This window comes from Carlito syrichta, unplaced genomic scaffold (genome assembly GCF_000164805.1).
Source record: "Carlito syrichta isolate Samal-C Ts95f unplaced genomic scaffold, Tarsius_syrichta-2.0.1 Scaffold314346, whole genome shotgun sequence".
Classification (NCBI taxonomy): domain Eukaryota; kingdom Metazoa; phylum Chordata; class Mammalia; order Primates; family Tarsiidae; genus Carlito; species Carlito syrichta.
This window is the reverse complement of record NW_007258442.1, coordinates 253,281-271,532: the sequence shown is the minus strand read 5'-3', so window position 1 is coordinate 271,532 and position 18,252 is coordinate 253,281. Positions and strand designations below refer to the sequence as shown.

The 18,252-nt window shown below is 34.6% G+C and overlaps 1 protein-coding gene across 3 annotated transcripts in view; it reads right to left on the bottom strand.

The window, feature by feature from the left end:
- Positions 1-18,252, bottom strand: part of KCNT2 (potassium sodium-activated channel subfamily T member 2) — a 296,411-nt gene that overhangs the window by 30,706 nt on the left and 247,453 nt on the right. Inside the window, exon 21 of one of the 3 annotated variants that reach the window (XM_021719278.1) lies at positions 9,849-9,947. The exons of the other annotated variants lie outside the window; for them this stretch is intronic. Within the exon in view, the coding sequence (XP_021574953.1) occupies positions 9,849-9,947 (99 nt within the window). The remainder of the gene's footprint in view (positions 1-9,848; positions 9,948-18,252) is intronic. 3 annotated transcript variants of the gene reach the window in all.

Here is an 18,252-nt window from a genome sequence, read left to right as displayed (position 1 = left end):
ATGTTGTAAATATTGTTTCACAAACAGATTGTAGAATCATAACCAAAAGTTAAACCAGGCCATTCTCCATAGGAGGGAAAAACAATGAACAAATTCACAAAGTCTATTTTGACTTACTCTTAGAACTAAATCTGATTTTTAAAGTAAGTTCTCCTTTGATTACAGGTCATTCATAAGTAAAAGCTTACTCTTTCAAAATTGTTGCTTTTCATACCATGAAGTCATATGAAATGTAAAACCCATCAAAGCAGAAAGTCTTACTCCCTAAAAACATGCACATGTGTACATGCAAATTAACAACTTCCTGAATTCAACTGTACTCAAAAGCAGCATTCTTGAATCTGCTAACTGTGTTTCCCTTCTATGGATGGAAGCTTTAAATATAGCTATAACATGCATGTATTGCTGGCTTTTAAAGAAATAGAATTTAAATTACCAATTTAAGAAAGGTCAGGAAGTAGATCCAATAAAATCCTTTAAAAGTGAATTTAAGTTATAGAGGCTCAGTCAATGTCTTACATACAGTTAGTTCCCAGTGGCAAGCTATGAAATTATCTCACACTTCAACCAAAAATTCAAATGCTCATTCACATCTCTGTTTCAAAACAGTACTGCATCAGAGTGATATTAAAAATCCTTTATTTAACCTTCATATTGTCATGATAAAAAAATTAGATTTAAAATTTTAAAAACCATATTTTATCTATGAGAACTTAAGTTGAAAGCATTAAACGTTTTTAATACCATGGTTTTGCAATAATGGATATCTTTATAAAATTTTAACTACTCTATTCTCATCCACTTGATAATAAACCAAAACTACACTTCTATGGAAGGAAATACTTAAACTCCTGAGTAATATCTACCATCAGGAAAAAAAATAAATATTTATTCAGTAGTTTATATGTACTTAGCAGCAACAATGAAAATATGTTAGCTCACTCATATTTAAACACTTGTTTGCAGAGTTTAATCAAAATCTTACATTTATTTGAAGAGATTTTTCTGTTCCTCTTTCTAGCCATAATTCCCTATGATTTCTTACAAATATGTATAAATAGTAATCTTGCCAAACCAAACACTCAAGATATTATGTTCATATAATGTCGCTTACAAGTCATGGAACCATAGCTTATAAGTACTTTCAGGGGAAGGGTGGGGATTCATTTCTCTTCCGTGAGGCTAGTCAGGCAGTTAGGCAGACATGAGTGGGTTAAACAGGAGGTTCCAGACGGTGGAGTCCATGAAAGAAGGAATGCCTCAGAAATGCCCAACTATCATTCGCTCCAGGATCACAACTGCCAACTTGTGGCTGATAATATCCTGGGAAGAGGGAGACCAAAACAAAGAAGGACCCGTGGTGCTGCAGAGGTGCTGTAATTGCCAATTTTTCTGCGGTACGTGTGCTCTTCCTGAGGTGGCAGTAAGGAGCAAGGGCGTAGTAGAGTATTTGTACTGATCACCAGCCCCACTCAAGGGCAGAAGGCCTTGTTTATGCAACATCCTTAAACCTGGGTGGAGACTATGCAAAATCAGGGAAGAGACCAGAGAGTAGGCCAAAAGGAAGGAAGTTAAGAAATACAAAAATAACTGCACAACAGCTGTCAGGACTCTCCCCATCCATTTTAAGCCACTCTGTCCTCTTATAGAGCACAATTTCTCTTGCCTAAATAAAGCTTCTCTTTGCTCTGTTGCTTGGTCTTTTCATTGAATTCTTTCCTCCAAGAAGAAAAAAACTTGGACATGTTGCTGAATTCCCAAGTCAGTAACACTTCCAAGTAGGAGATGAAGCATTGCTTTTGTGAATGCTTTTCCTCAGACATTATTAAAGTATACATCTACAACATGAACTGAAACATGCATATATACATTTGTCAAGCAATATTCAATACCTTATTCAACATTGTTTTGAATTCCTCAAGAAAGAAACTATCATAATTTATACATAAAAATCCATAATTCTTATGTCTTTGTTTTCAATAATTCCATAAAATTAGTAATAACATCTTTTTGTAAACTTCACATTAACTAAAGAAGAAAAGGATGAGAAGAATTTGGGAATTAATTTTTAAAAATCCAAACCCAGAACATGGATTGTTCTTTATGTTTGGAATTTGCATTCCCTTCTAACAATCTTTTGGTGTGATATAATAAATAGTACATTAAATTTTTGTGTATTAATATACACAAATTTGAGTGCTATTTCAAAATGTTTCCTAGCTCTGTCCCTACACAAGACTGCATAACTGTAACAAAAATGAAAATAATAATACCCATATTCTACCCCACAGAAATGTTATAAATTCATATAATATTAAAATATAGAGAAAACATTTGTCAGCTGTAAATTTCCACACATAATAATACTATTAATATATCCTGGTAATTTTTATTCACAATATTCATCAAGTTGGTAATAAATATTTGTTATTCTATTCCTTGAATATGAATGTGTATGTGTGTGTGTGTGTCTGTGTGTGTGTGTTAAAAATAAGTCAACTCATAAATATACTTTTGTGTGTCATTTCATCTTCTGTTTGTAACTCTCTTAAGTTTTAAACATGGCATCATAATCTAGTGGAAATAGTGTATTGCAGGGACATACAATAGTATCTATATAGGAGAATCTTTCCTAAACTTTTAGAGTGATAGAGTGGCTAAAGGTATGATTTTATCATCACAGAAACCTGAGCTTAAATAACAGTTCTACCACTTACCAGTTTATATTTTTAGATATGTAATTTAAACTCTCTAAGATTACTTCTCTTTTCTTCTCTGAAAAAGTCATCATATTATTATTTTTCCACCAAGCTTCTCTGAGGATGCAAAAATGATAATGTATGAAAAGTGCCTAAGATGATGTCAGTCTTAGAAAATGCTTAATTGATTATATTAATATTATGGCTTATGAACTTGTACTAAAGGACAGTAAAAGGAAATGAAAAGAAGTAATTATAAGGAGTATGTAAAAATTAAAAAATGAGTATGAAAAAGAGAGGCAATCACTAATATTTTTGGTGCAATTTTCTCTGTCACTATATTTCCAAAGAAATCAAGATGCTAAAAACAAATTCTTGAGGGTAAGTATTCCTTGGTTAAAGTGTGATGTACCTAAAGAGAACAAATTTTAAAATGAAAGTGAATGCTTTTTATACTGCACTGTTTCTACAACTTATTCTGCTTCTTTGAATAAGTAGAGGACTCTGACTTTTTAGTAATTTTGTCAGAGGTCTACTATAATCACAAATTGAAAAATCAGAATTTAATACTAATGTAGGTGAGAATGAAAAAAGATATTTGAGTCTTTCATATGAAATGCTTCTGAGAATATTTATAAACAAAAGAATGAAAAATTCATGCAGCTAATCCAACAATTTGCAAACAAGTTAAAAGTATCATTTTTCTAAAACATATTACTTCTAAAATACTGATAAAATTCAATTCGATTGAAAAGGCTAAAATATCTCTACAATAATAAGAATTGAACATGTAATACACGAGAAAGTGTTTCTTATGCCTAAAATAGCTTGCTTATATTATTGTTTTCAGAAAGGTAGAAAGTGTCAGATTCACCAAATATATCAAACACTCTTTTCCTCAATCAACACAGACACCCAAATGACTGAGTTCAATTTCTTCTCAATTTTTTATTGAACAATTATCCATGTAATAGGTTATTAAGCAATCTATAAAACAAAGTAGCATTTTAAAATAAATCAATTCACCCAGTAGTTTGAAAGTGAGTGCTTGAAATCTGGATTCATTACTCCTTTAAGAATGGTTTTATAGGTTTCATAATACTCTAAACTGTGCTAATTTATGATTAAAGACATTTGGAATTGTTGCTAAAAAAAAAAAAAGAAAATGAAATCATTGAAGATGCATTAGTTTAACAGTTTATAAGAGAATTCCTATGTAATGTGTAATGTTTTACATTAAAGAAAGGTTAAATGTTACGAATACTTGTGAGATCATCTAAATTTAAATACATATGTCCGATACATGTAGTGATCCTGGGTCTACTAGAAACTTCTTTATATTTAAGAAAATCTAAAAAAAGATACTTCACCAATTTCCAAAGGCTCAATTTAATATGTACGTGTAGTTTGTGATCTAAGCAGAGATAAAAGATAGTAAGTAATATTGTATTTCAGTGTATTTTCAACTTATTTTCAGAATCACAGAGATAATTACAGAATAAGCAATCTAATAGCCTAAAAAAAAGCTGAATTTGGAAACAAATAAGCTGTATTTTCAACCACATCAGGAGAATGTCTTATGACCCCAAGCAAATCACTAAGAGTCTTGTAAAATAGTGATAATAACACTGACCCTGGCTTTCATGACAAGAAAACACAACATTTATGAGAATCTGGTAATCAAACTCAAAAATATATCCTAAAGCCAAATATTAAAGAAATTCAGGTTCAAGTAATAACACTTTACAATCAATAATTTGGAGGAATAATGAAAATTATTTAATTTTTGTCTACTTTTTATGTCTAAAAATGAGTTATTTCACCTGTGTAGTCTCTTAGGTATCTCTGTGTGGCACATACACACACACACACACACACACACACACAAACACACACACATACACACAAATATAATTCTATAGATGTAAGATTTACTTATAGTAGATAGAGCCTGCATTAACTCACCATTCCAATTCTATAACTTCAAAAGTCAAAATTTATGTTTAAGTCCAAACAAAAAAATTTCAATTTCTCTAATAACAGATAATATTAAGTAATCCACAAAGTCATGCCGTTAGTAGTTTTCCACTACTGTCTAACAGATCACCTTCTTCTCTGTCTCTTACTCTCTCTCTCTCATATCTACTTACCTACTTGTTGGTTACTACCTCTAAAAGAAAATCAAATGTGGTTGCTTTAGCATTTCTAGTTAGTTGCATCTCCATTTTTACAATTGTTTTCCAAATGTACACATTCACACATCTTTTGTGATCAGTTTTCTTGATCTCTCCTTCTGTGTCTATTTAATTAAATCTGTACTTTCTACTTATGCTTTTGTCTCTATGGAATTTGAAACCTAGCTAATTTATTGCCTTAGCATTCTTTCTCATCCTAGTGGTGAATTTTTTCCTGAATTTTCATAGCTGTCATTCAGAAACAATTGTCTTACAAGGCTTCAATTTCTTAATGCTTTTTCTACTGCTTTAAGCCCAGGAAAAACATACGTTTTTGTTCCTGCTCTAAGATACTGAATACCAATATTATGTTATCTGCTAACTACATGGTGGCTGTCTGCCCTTAAGACTTAATTTATCTATGGTCATACGAACAAACTGAGAGGGGACTTTGTTTTTATTGGCTTGTCTTATTTTTTTTTTTTGAGTTCGAGTGTCACTCTGTCGCCCAGACTGGAGTGCAGTGGCTGCTCCCGGCCACCGCAGCCTCGACCTGCTGGGCTCCGGCGATCCTTCCACCTCAGCCTTCCGAGTAGCTGGAACTACAGGCGCGAGCTACCATGCCCGGCTAATTTTTTTATTTATTGTAGAGATGAGGTCTCGCTGCCCAGGCGGGTCTCGAACCCGCGGGCGCAGGCAATCCACTCACCTCAGCCTCCCAAAGGCGCGGGATTACAGGCTGAGCCACCGAGCCCGGCTGGTTTGTCTTATTACAGAAGAGTTTTGATAAAGTAATTCATAAATATGTAGATGACAGATGGTAAATACATTAGTTTTTGAATTTTACTACTTATTTAGAAATTTAAGTGTTTCCTAACAGCTCAAGATATTAATTCATTCAGTTACTGTATTCTTTGTGTAATAAATGGTATGACTCCATTTTGGATGTTTGACTCCTGATAGCAAGCCCTGACACTTTCTTTCTCATCTGCTCCATTAATGGGCAAACTGATAAGAAAGTTGAGTGCTCCCTGCTCAAACCATGTAAGTCCCAGCCTATGTCTAGGAACCCTCGCTCCAGCCCCAACCGTTAATCACAATTAAAAAAAAACCAAGCCAGTTTCTCTTCCCTGTTCTTTTAAGGCATTTTTGACCTGGTTGGGAGACTGCCCCACTTTTCACAGAAAGTCTCATTGTGTGAGTTATAGCCCTTTTCCACACCCTCTTGGTGCAAGTATGGAATCATCAGTCTCATCACCTGAACCAGACTTGGGGTGGTGGTGGAGTATATCACTTCTATTAAGGGTAGTCTTGACAATGACCATCACCACTAAGGGGTTTTCATCTCATGCTTGCCTTAACTGGCTTTGCTGCCTACAGACACACATGCTTTTTGAGCTATGTTTCTGCCTACTGACAAGCTTATACACTGAGCTGTACAACTTTATGACACATTTGCTGAGTTTTCCCAAGCTTCTGTTCAGATTTAAGCAATCTGAGCAACTGGAAGTTTTAATAATTTTTACTTAGAATAGAAGTTTGGGAATGGCCATGCATCATGTGTCTCAGCCTAGGCCTAACTTTGTGTCTCATATTGAACCATGTGTCCAGGAACCAGTGGAAAAAAAAAAGTAACTGACACTAGGTTCTGGGGACTAATTCCTATTGTGTTACCACTGGATGTATGTTTCTGCCAAGCATCAGCCCCCTATTCTATAGTTTTCCAGGGAAAAACTGATACACTGCATTGTACAGGTCCACTGGGTATTTACTCTTGTGGAGGAAGAACGGTTACCATGTAGAATGCTTAGGTTCAGAGTCCTAAAAAGATAGGTCCTTTGTCCTGCACAAAATACTTATGTCTCTGTAACATCAAAGATCTCGATCTCCAAGATAACAAGGGAAAACAAAGACAGGCCCCTGTGAAATAGCCAAGAGATTAATTCAAACACTAGGGAACTTAAGCCTAATATCTATTAGATAAAGCTACTTATTGCCATCAGCGGGGGCCCATAACCCTGATGACATTGACTTTAGACTCTGGAGAAGGAGGCTTATAAACATGAGCAGGATAAGGAAGATCCCAATAGCAACAACAAAAAAACTGGATACAGGATGAAAACAGAAAACTAGGTATACAGGTGAAAACAAAAAACTCAAACAAAGGTCTATAATTTGTTCCAGTTGACAATGATTAGTTTACTAAAATAATTTATTAAAACAAAATGATAGAAAGTTCTAAATTAACTTTAACATTTCCTTAGATGTACCAGTTGGCAAACCTTCAGGGCCTTATTTGATGTTGGAGCTAAAATGATAGCTTTTATTGTAAACACTACTAATTTCAACAAAGTACCCTAAGTGTGGCAATTGAACTACCATTAAGGTGCCCCCTATATACTTGTAGGGAGAAGTTATTGAATATAAATCAATGGACAAGTAGACATACTTCTTCTTAACCATCAGAACTATTTTCTGCTAAATTTTTCATGGTCATAATACCCGTTGGCCTAAACCATCCCACAGTAGGCATAGTGCACTGATGCAATTCATAATAAATTAAATTACATGAAATCAAATCAAATCTTTAGCTCTTAAAACCAGTTGACCAAAATAGTAACACACAGACCTTCTGTCTGTCTAACACAAACACTTAATAGGGACTTCAAGGATTGAAACAGGTCCTTCAGGAATTGAAACCCACTACCTAAGAGTAATTTGGAGAAGGAGTGATAATCACCACTGTTTTTCAGTTTAATAACAGAATTTGGGGCAACCCCTTCAGGCCCCCTCCCACTGTGGGAGTTTTTCTGCCTCTCAATAAATTCTGCTGTCAAAAAATAAATAAATAACAGAATTCGTCCTATTCTTAAACATGGAAAGAACGAATGGAACCCTATATACAGTAGATTACCCTCTTAATGTTATGGTTCCACATATTAACATCACCATAACTCAACAAGATTACTGACTCCATTCAATCAGCAACTTGTAAATATTCTGCAGTCACAGATTTGACTAATATGTTATTAAGTGTCTATTCTGACAGTCACTCAGCTAAAGTTTTCTTTTACCTTTGAAGAAATCCCATGTCCTTTACCTGGCTACACATAGGTTACTGAAACAGTCCTGCAGTCACACACAATCTCTCTGCAGGCAAACTCTTTACTACATCTAACTTTCTCTGGGAATACAGGTATAACATTACATTGATGCTATCTTCCTCCAAGTAGATTAATTTGACACACTCAATTCATTCAGAATGTACAAATATTCAAAAAGGAGCTCACAAAAAGGAATGAACCATTGTCTCCTAAAAATGTATTGTTTCCCTAACTTAGTAAACTTACTGGGCATTATTTGATTAGTTAAGGACTGCTCTATCCCTGGCACTATCAAAAAACAATTATCAACCTGTCATTGTCTACAACTTTAAGACAAACTTGACATTTTGGGGGGCTTTTTATATTCTGGAGGCAAGATATTCCTCATTTACAAATATAAAATTTTATTTAAGCTCATTTATGCTCTTATTTACAAATTGGCCCACACTGAATGAGATACTTTAAAACAAAAGATTCTAGAATCTCTCCAAATTGCAATACAACAGGCAATCATACTAGTTTCCCTCTATCACTACCTCATCCTCTGTATGGCTCTTTGCCCCCAGCCTGAGTCTCCTTCACTGTAGAGGCCTCCTCTAATATTATACCTCCTGAAGACTTCAAATCATCCATTACAGCCAAGTTGTCCACAGACTTCTGGTACCAGAAACTATCCTCCTTGGTTACATGATATATACTATTAGAGTGGCAACTGTAGGCTGCATACTGAGCTCTTCTGAAATCAGAGGTCTTGAGCCCAGGACACTCTACACTTAGTGGCCCATTGTTCCTTGGGTCATGGAAGCAACACCCTGCAAGTTTGACATGGCCATCCAAGCGTCCTGGATAAAATGAAAATGGTATCAATTGAAAAGAGCCAAACTTAGGCCTTCTGGCATGCCTCACCTGCAGGAGGGATGGTTTCCCCACATCCTTAGCCTCCTGTCTATGCCATGGTGTTAGAGCAGGTCACTCCCTTCCCAGATCCCCTGGCTACCTAGGGAACTCCTTGGGATCAATTTGGCAAACAATGCATGGATGGAGGATTGTCATTAAATGTAATGAAGTTTATTGGAGAACTGCTGCTTTTGATAGCTCAAGAAGACATCCCTGATAAAGGACAGGACTAGAGGCACAATTGGCCAAAATCCAGGAAATCATCTTAGCAAGTTCGTTGTCTTGGATGATAATAGGCTCTTTTGTACATTTTTAGAGACTCGTGGGCCATTGCCTGTGGTCTGGTTGTCTGGTCCAACTAACAACAGCAACAATTACCTTATCCAAGGTTGATTTCTGTGAGGTAAAGAACTCTGGGTATCTTGCCTCATAGATAAACAAAAATCAAGGTTACACATGTCTTTACACTTACTAAAACCACATTATGAGGCTCATCAAAACAATCCTGACACCCTTTGGAGTTCTGGCCATCATTGAAAGTGATCAGGATACACAGTTCACTTAGCCAAAATAAATAACACTGTGCTTTTGAACAATGATTTCAAGAGAACTTTCATTTCCTTACCAACTATAGACTGCAAGCCTCATAGAGCACCACAATGGTTTACTTAAATAAATTTAAGTTGTACTAAATGAAACTAGGTACATTTCAGCATCCGATGTGAAATGTAGAGTCTGATTCCAATTTTTATACTTGCTGACAGTTTTTAATCCCCAACACCATTTTCTGCCCCATCACCAGGGCTAGTTGATAAGAAAGCCTGGGAGCTCCATCTTTTTGCACTATCAGGAAGTTTATACTCCCTGTGCGTGGGAAATCTCACCCCAACCCCAGCTCCTAACCACAATAAAGACCCAACCAGTTGCCCCTTGCTGCTCTCTCAAACCATCTTTAGACCTACTTGGGAGCTCACCTTGTTCTCCCCAAAAAGTCTCATCAAACTTTCTTGGGGCACATGTGGCATCATCAGTTTCGTCTGAACCATATTCTGGGTTGGGCATCCACACTGCCTCTGTGGGGGATCAAAATGCTCCTCAGAACTCTATCCAATTCATACATGGAACCATTAGTTCTAGGTACTAAAACAAATAAAGAAATAATGCTATACATGTCTCAATCACTTAGCAATTTGCAATCAACAAAGAAATTCAAGGCATAAGCCCATAAATATTTACATATGAATTAAGGGTAAAATAATAGTTAAGGACCAAAGTTAATGACAGAAGTGGCACAAATAAAATTCTATAAAGATGGAGTTTATGTAAATTAGAGCAAATTCAAAAGGGTGACTATATGTTGAGAAAGATACCTGTGACTGAGTTTAGTAGACATATATTGAGCCCTTGTGCAAGGCATACAGTAACAAAAAAGATAGGGGTGGTTGAGAGGTAAGACTCTAAGTTCAAGTTTTATATCTCAATATTCTGAGTTATAAAGTAGTAGGTGGAAGAGAAACAAAAATTTAAGAATATGGTAATATATTTTTTTAAAAATGAATTATCATGCAGTCCGAGGGAGAAGGATTTTTAATGGAATGGAATGGGTAATGGATATTATCAAATAGATCTTACCATAGCTTTTTACCACCTAATATACATGTCATAAGTAATCTCTATGGTTACAGGGACACTGAGGAGAAGAATTAAGAAAGTGTTATTACTTTATGTAAGACCATAGCAATACCTATGGTGGGAATGTTCAAATATAGGTTATGCAGCTTCCTCTCATAAGAGTATTTTATACAGGTAAGGTATAGAGGTTACTGGTGACCCTGAGAAGTGAATTTTACAAAATAATAGTTTTCAATATTTAATAGTTAAGGTTTAAGATCATTTTCCAAAGTACTCATAACTCTTGAGTTGTGGCAGTTAAAATATTTCTTAAATATTTAATGAAACTGTCTTAATTAAGCTTATCTTGTTTCTATATCATATGGCTCCACATATGCCAATAACACTATTTTTTTAGTCGTTTTTCTCATGAAATCACAGGATTTCTACATTCTCTCACTGTGTAGTAGCAAAAAATTTTTATCTTTTCTGAAGGCATAGCATCTCTTTTTTCATCAAAATAATTCATATGTTTTAAAAATATTATCTGGTCTCAGTATTATGATTCATATTCATTATGTAGCTACATTTTTGTGGGTCTCAAGATATTTATTTAACCGTTAATAGTTATTTGATATTGACTGTAATGGGCCCAAGAGGATAGCGTCTGATGGGTTAGAACCAAAGTCTGGTGCAAATCATGACTGATTTCATTATCATTAGCTTTGGTTTACAAATAAAACTAAAAAGTGGTTTTACCTAATCAAAATATTTATTATGTCTATAAATCAGAAAACTAAGAACATATGTGCTCTCTACACAAAATTTTGTTAAGCATATATATGCTTTGATTTATACATTACAAATGCTTATATATTTGTAAAGAGCATTATTATGCACCTGAATAGCTTTAGACTCCAAAACTGACTTACAAACAAAATCAACAAAAAAAGAACATTGCATAAACACACAAATTCAATATACCCATTAAGGCAGTCAAATGGTTTACATCATCAGAATAGTTTCATTGCCAGTTCTGTCACCTTCACGGTGCAATTTTCATTTGCCACTTTCTTGAACCTGAATTACGGGACTATATGGACTAAAGCAATGGTTTCAACATGTATATAAGGAGGGGTCCCCCAAAAAGCGGAATTATATTTTGGAGAATGGGCCTTTTGCATACTTGGAATTTGTGCCTGTGTATTAAACAGTCAACCAAAGTTTTTAACTGGAAGTTTTGAGTGCTTGCCTCACGATTTGCAGAAGATTACAGAGTTGTGGCAAATAGGTGACTGGTTCTTCCATCATGACAACGTCACTGTCCATACCGCGCTGAGTGCTCAGCAGTTTTTGACCAACAACAGCATGATTCCATGTGACTCAGTCTCCCTATTTACCTGATCCCTCTCCAAGCGACTTTTTTTGTTTTTTTTTTCCCCCGGATGAAATCCACAAAGGGAAATGTTTTGCTGATGTGGAAAAGAATGGCAGAAGCACTAAAGGGCATCAAAACAGTGGAGAAACTGTCTTGATAGGTGTATTTCATCAAACGAAGAGTACTTTGAGGTTGACTGAAGTTTAAACATGTAAGAATAAATATACTTTTTTTAAATAAATAAATTCCATCTTGGGGAGTCCTCATATGTGTGTGTACGTGTATGTGTAGACCCAACACTATAGGGCAGCCCAGGGTTATCACTCTATTACCTTCAGCATATTACAGTCCAGAAGAAAAGACCTAAGCATAAAGTTGTGAAATAATTCTAATGTGAGTACAGCACCTCCCGCAATATGCCCAAAACATTTTAAACACACACATGCACACGCACACACAATCTCCTTCTCCTTTGAGAATCATTGGATACAGGAGCCTATGGAAGAATATTTCTTTGTTATATGTAAGTCTTAATTAAAGAACAGAAACAATGACATAGGACTTGGTGAACACAAATATTTGTATTCTTATATAAAGAATCTACCTAAAACAGTACTATTGATCTAAATATACCCTTGCTTATAGATTAGGATTTCCTTATAAAGACCTGGGGGACCTCTATCAACTTTATAATTATTCTGTTCTCATTTTGTGTACTCTAGAAGACATTTGCCAAGGAGTCATCACTAAAGGCTTAATTTACTTTCTATGGCAATGCTAAGTGGAAGAGTGATCTTTATGCAGTTTATGTTAAGTGGACAGAAAGTCATGACTATGTAGTTAAATTAAATCAAATAAATTGGATGTATGAAACAGCCTCATTAATAAGTGTCAGTGAGACTCTTATTAATTTAAAATAAGTAAATAATGCAAGTGACAAATTATTTCATGGGTTTGGAAATGAATAAGATTAAGAGTCAGTATAGTTAGAAAAGGTTAGAAAAAGAATTTTAAGATAAGGTAAGTCAAAGGTTTAAGAGTAAAAGTTTTATTAAAGAGAAAGTAAAAGAAAATTACAGATGATGTATGTCTGTAAATGTGTGTGTGTGTGTGTGTGTGTGTGTGTGTGTGTGTGGTGGGGGCCCATGTGCAAATTAGAATACATTGGAGGTTAGTAAACATATCTGTGCTTGGCTAATATCATATGGCTTTCTCTAAATCCCAGGAATACTTACTTTACACATTTCATTTATAAATTTAAATGAATCGACATGAACATTTTCTGAGGCAGTGCCATCCACTCAAAAACAATGCACCACTGAAAAATGTCTAAGATCTATGTTAGTCTATGTACTTAGCCACAGAATTACTTGCCTTTAGTTCTAAACATTTCATTTCACACATTTAGGTTGCTTTTCTAACCTGTGAAGTGCTCGTATGTTATCTACTTAATATTCACTCTGCTACATATTGAGGCTAACTCAAGTTCACACACAGTTAGTAAAGGAAGGACCAAGATTTAAAACTCAGGTCATGTTGCTCCAAGCCCAGTGTTCACTTGTTAAGGTAAAATAATTGGATACAAGATTTGTCCAGAATAGGGACAGAAGTATCAATAAAGAATGGCTAGAGTATGGAGTAGCTTAAACTCAGCAAGAAGAAATTTGACTTCAAATAGTAGGCGTCAAACATATACTAGAGATTCTTCATCATGTGAGCAAACAAAAATGATCATTAATCTAGCTACACTATGCAATATATTATAAAGAAGAGTTTTGATATATAAAACCCACAAAGAGGTAATTAAAGCTAAAAACAGGCATAAAGTTTTAAGATCAACTTTCAGAAAAATTTTTTATTTACTAATACATTCCAAATCTTTAGATGGGTGCAGTTGGTGCCTATTGTTATGCAATAAATATCTGTAATTCTGATAAATGATAAAAAGGAGAGATAATGATGACGTATTTGTTTTTTTCATGTTAAAGAATTAGAACAGCTAGGGCTGAAAATAAATTTGCCACACATCAAGGATAACTGTTGAAACCACAAGAAGCAATGAGTATTTCAAGGTGATGTGACTAAAAAGAGCAAAAAACTATAAGCATAGTGGTTTAATTTCACTTAGCATAATGTTATCCATGTTCATTAAAAAAAAAGTCAACCCACAGAAAAAGAGTAGGAGGGTGGTTACAAGAGGTCAGGGGACGGGGTAGACAGGAAGATGCTGGTCAAGGATATGAATTTTCAGTTATAAAATAAGTAAGCTCTAGAGACCTAGTGAAAAGCATGATGATTACAATTAATAATGTATAGTATACTAGAAATTTGTTAAGAGAGTAGATCTTAAGTACTTAAGTTTCACTACAAGTATGTTCTTGAAAATATTCTCATGCACCTTTATTAAGAAGAACAGCTTCTGAAATATACCAGTCTGAAATTTATTAACTTTTATGTCTAATTCGGGTATACACTAGAAATACATAAGGGTTTACCTGTGTAGTAGTTGAAGGATCTGTTTAACTCAAACATTTGAAAAACAAAAGAAAACTGGCTTTTAAATCACTATTAAACACACGATATCTTGAAATATCTTTCATTATTAACTTTAATTAGTACAAAATTTTAAATCATAAATACACCTTATAATTTAATCTTAATAATGGAAAATATCTGAAATAAGGTCCAGAGGGGGCTTTTCATCCAAATATTTTCTCTAGAACATCAATTTGTGCCTTAAATTCAGTTTATATTAGCCTTGAAATTTTAAAAGTTGAACATCTGTTAATTATTAAACACAACTATTTCTGTACAAATAACTTAAGAAACTAAACAAAATAACTGAAACATTAGATACATGTGTTATGTCCATTAGTTTCTTAATGCTAGCTAAAGTACTGATATATTCAGTATACTGATAATCCAAAATACTCCAAATGGGATTAATACATAAACAAGACTCGAAGATGAACAAATAAAATTAATTTGTGATTCTACTGGAAAAGAAGCCATTTTTATAAGCGTTTGATTATAATTTATTTCATTTTAGAATCTGAAATATTGAATTCAATCTTTGACATTCTTTTCCTTTAATAGCTTTGAATTAATATATTATGCCACTTGAGGAAAGGGAGACAAACAGAAAATACTTGCTTGTGATGCTATTTTTTGAGACTAACACAAAGGGAGGGGAAAAAAACACACAAAATACAGTTTAAACAATGACTAAACAATACATAATGAAACAATCAGAAACAGGGACAAAATATGACATGTACCCACATAACACTTGTTAACTATGTCTTTATTTCTTTTGAATAAAATTGGATAAACGATATTATTTTTCAAATTTACCAAAGATTTACTCTTGCTAGATTGTTTTTGTTTTGTTGAATTTTCTTCCTAAGTTTGATAGAAAAAAGTGGTGCTAGTATAAAAAAATAATTGATAGTACCTTATAAAGCTACTGCATTCATAAAAGAATATTTGCCATAATAGTTGACATTCAATAACAATGAGTGATAGTAATGATATTAATATTTATGCCATTATTTTTAATTTTAGATTTTTTTTTGAGTGGGAGTCTCAGTCTGTCGCCCAGGCTAGAGTGCAGTGGCACGTTCACGGCCACCGCGGCCTTGACTTATTGGACTCAGGCGATCCTTCCGCCTCAGCCTTCCAAGTAGCTGGAACTACAGGCGCACACTACCATGCCTGACTAATTTTTTGATTTATTGTAAAGACGTGGTCTCACCAAGTTGGTCTCAAACCCCTGGGCTCAGGCAATCGTTTGCCTCGGCCTCCCAGAGTGCTGGGATTTGAGCCACCATGCCTGGCCTAATTTTAAATCTTATAGCAAGATATTTTTTGTCCTACATATAAACACAATTAAGTTGATAGAAATAGTCTAGGGTTTCATTTTGGCTACAGAATCTAAAAACTTGATCTTCCCAATGTATGCATGGCAACAAAGTGTTTAGAGGTTATAAATAAAAATCATGCTATTTTGCTTTTCAATTTTTTGTTACCTTAAAAAAAATTATTTTAAAGATGTAGGGTACAATCCAGGATTAGGTATGCAAATGGTCATTGTACAGGTATTGCTTTTCAATTCTAACGAATACCATTCTATCATTTTTAAATAAGTAGAAGAAAATTTTAAATTATATTATTTGATGTAAATATAACTGAAGTTTAATTCATTATCTAGTATTAGTATTGAAGTAGTATTTTCTAACTATTATTACAAATATAAGAAATGAAGAATAAATGTTTGATTGTGGGCGCCTTAAAACTATTTATCTCAGGATCCTTGCCTAACATATGGCACAGTGGAATAAGTATAGTTTGAGAGAATAACAGCAGAGAATACTGAGAATTTTAAACCACTCCTAAAGTTTATTAAAATCATTTTATTAATGAGATTTTTTAAAAGATAAATTTTTATTTTAATAACATAGTTAAAATGTTACTTTCTATTTTAAATAGTAAAGAGTTCCTGATTGGTAGGTGAACAGTCAATGGTCATTCCACTATGTATATTTGTGAATGTTACAGGATTTATTGACTATGAAAGTAGTCAAAAATCCAAGTAACTTATTCCACAAATTTATCACATACACTATACGAGGAGGGACCCCCGCAAAACCAGAATTATCTTCTGGAGGGCAAGCCCCTCATGATATACTTGGAATTTGTTCGTCCAAATGAAACAGTCCCCCAAACTTTTTATCTGGAAGTTTTGAGAAGGTTGTGCCACGTTCTGAGCAAGAAAAAAACAGGTGACTTGTTCTTCCACCATGACACCATGACATGCTGCGCTGAGTGTTCAGCATTTTTTGACCCAAAAGGGCATAATCCCTGTGCCCCACCCTGCCTGTTCATCTGATCTCACCCTGAGCAACTTTTTTGTTTGTGCCTCCGGATGAAAGAACATCCTCAAAGGGAAACATTTTGCGGATGTGGAAGAAGTGAAACAAAAAACAGAAGCAGCACTAAAAAGCATCAAAACTAATGAGTTCACAACTGTTTTGCACAGTGGAAAAACATCTCAATAGATGTACTGTATCAAACAGAGAGTACTTTGAAGATGACTGAAGTTTAAACATATATACAACTGTATAAATGTGTAATTATAAATAAATCCACCATTTTTTATAAATAAATTCCATGTTTTTTTGGTCCCCCTGGTAAGTGATGTTGGTACTTTAATATGGTAAAAAGAATATTAAAAATGATCTTTTCTTAGTTCCTAGTAAACTTTCCACTGGTTGCATGAAAAGATTTTCAGTACACTGGAAAAATGGAAGCAAAAGTAAGTCTGAAACCACTGAGACAAATATATGTATCAATTCATAATTATTTAGGTTTTAGAAGGCGAATACTGTATTATATGTTGTATGGTAGATAATACCACCAGTGAAACCTGGGTATTTTATAATTTCGAAAGCAATATCTCTATAATTAAAATATTAAGATTAACTTTATATGTAATAGGCCAACATAAATAGTCTTACAACATTTCAGGTGAAGTTTTGCCACCACATGAATTTTGTACACTTTTTGTATTTCAGAATTCTACATAAAGGGTTCAGAAGGAAAATATTGTTCCTTTTTGCTCTCCAGGTGTCTAATCTTTCCAGTATTTGTTTTTTGAACCAGAAGAATCTGATGTTTGCAAAAATTCTCTGAAATTGAAAATATAGATAGCAGTAAAGGTCTTCCTGGCATGGGGGACATATGACTAGTTAGGAAGGAGCAGATCCATCTCGGCCCCACTTTCCAACAAATGATTTTCCAGCCACCTCCACTGTACTCTCTGCTTGTGTTTGTGTGACTTCTCCTTTCACCAATATATAACCCACTGAAAAAACATCAGATGATATTCCAGGTCTTTTGTAAATGCTCAAGATATTGATTATGAATCTTCCCTATCATTATCGGTCTTTTTAAAGATGTCTGCTAAAGTATACCAACCTCCACAGCCAAAGCAGTTGTAGCAAAGTTATCATGTATGATAGCTTTTGTTGTCTCTACACATACTGAAGGCAGGCTAGAAAAATATGTTGCATGAAAATCTGCATCTGCCTTTATATTTTAAAAAACTTTAAAAAATCTGGACTCGGTGGCTCAGCCTGTAATCCCGTGCTTTGGGAGGCTGAGGTGAGTGGATTGCCTGAGCCCACGGGTTCGAGACCCGCCAGGGCAGCAAGACCTCATCTCTACAATAAATCAAAAAATCAGCCGGGCTTGGTAGCGCATGCCTGGAATTCTGGCTACTTGGAAGGCTGCGGTGGAAGATGGCCGGAGACCAGCAGGTCGAGGCTGCGGTGGGCGAGAGCGGCCACCGCACTCCAGTCTGGCAGACAGAGTGAGACTCCAACTCAAAA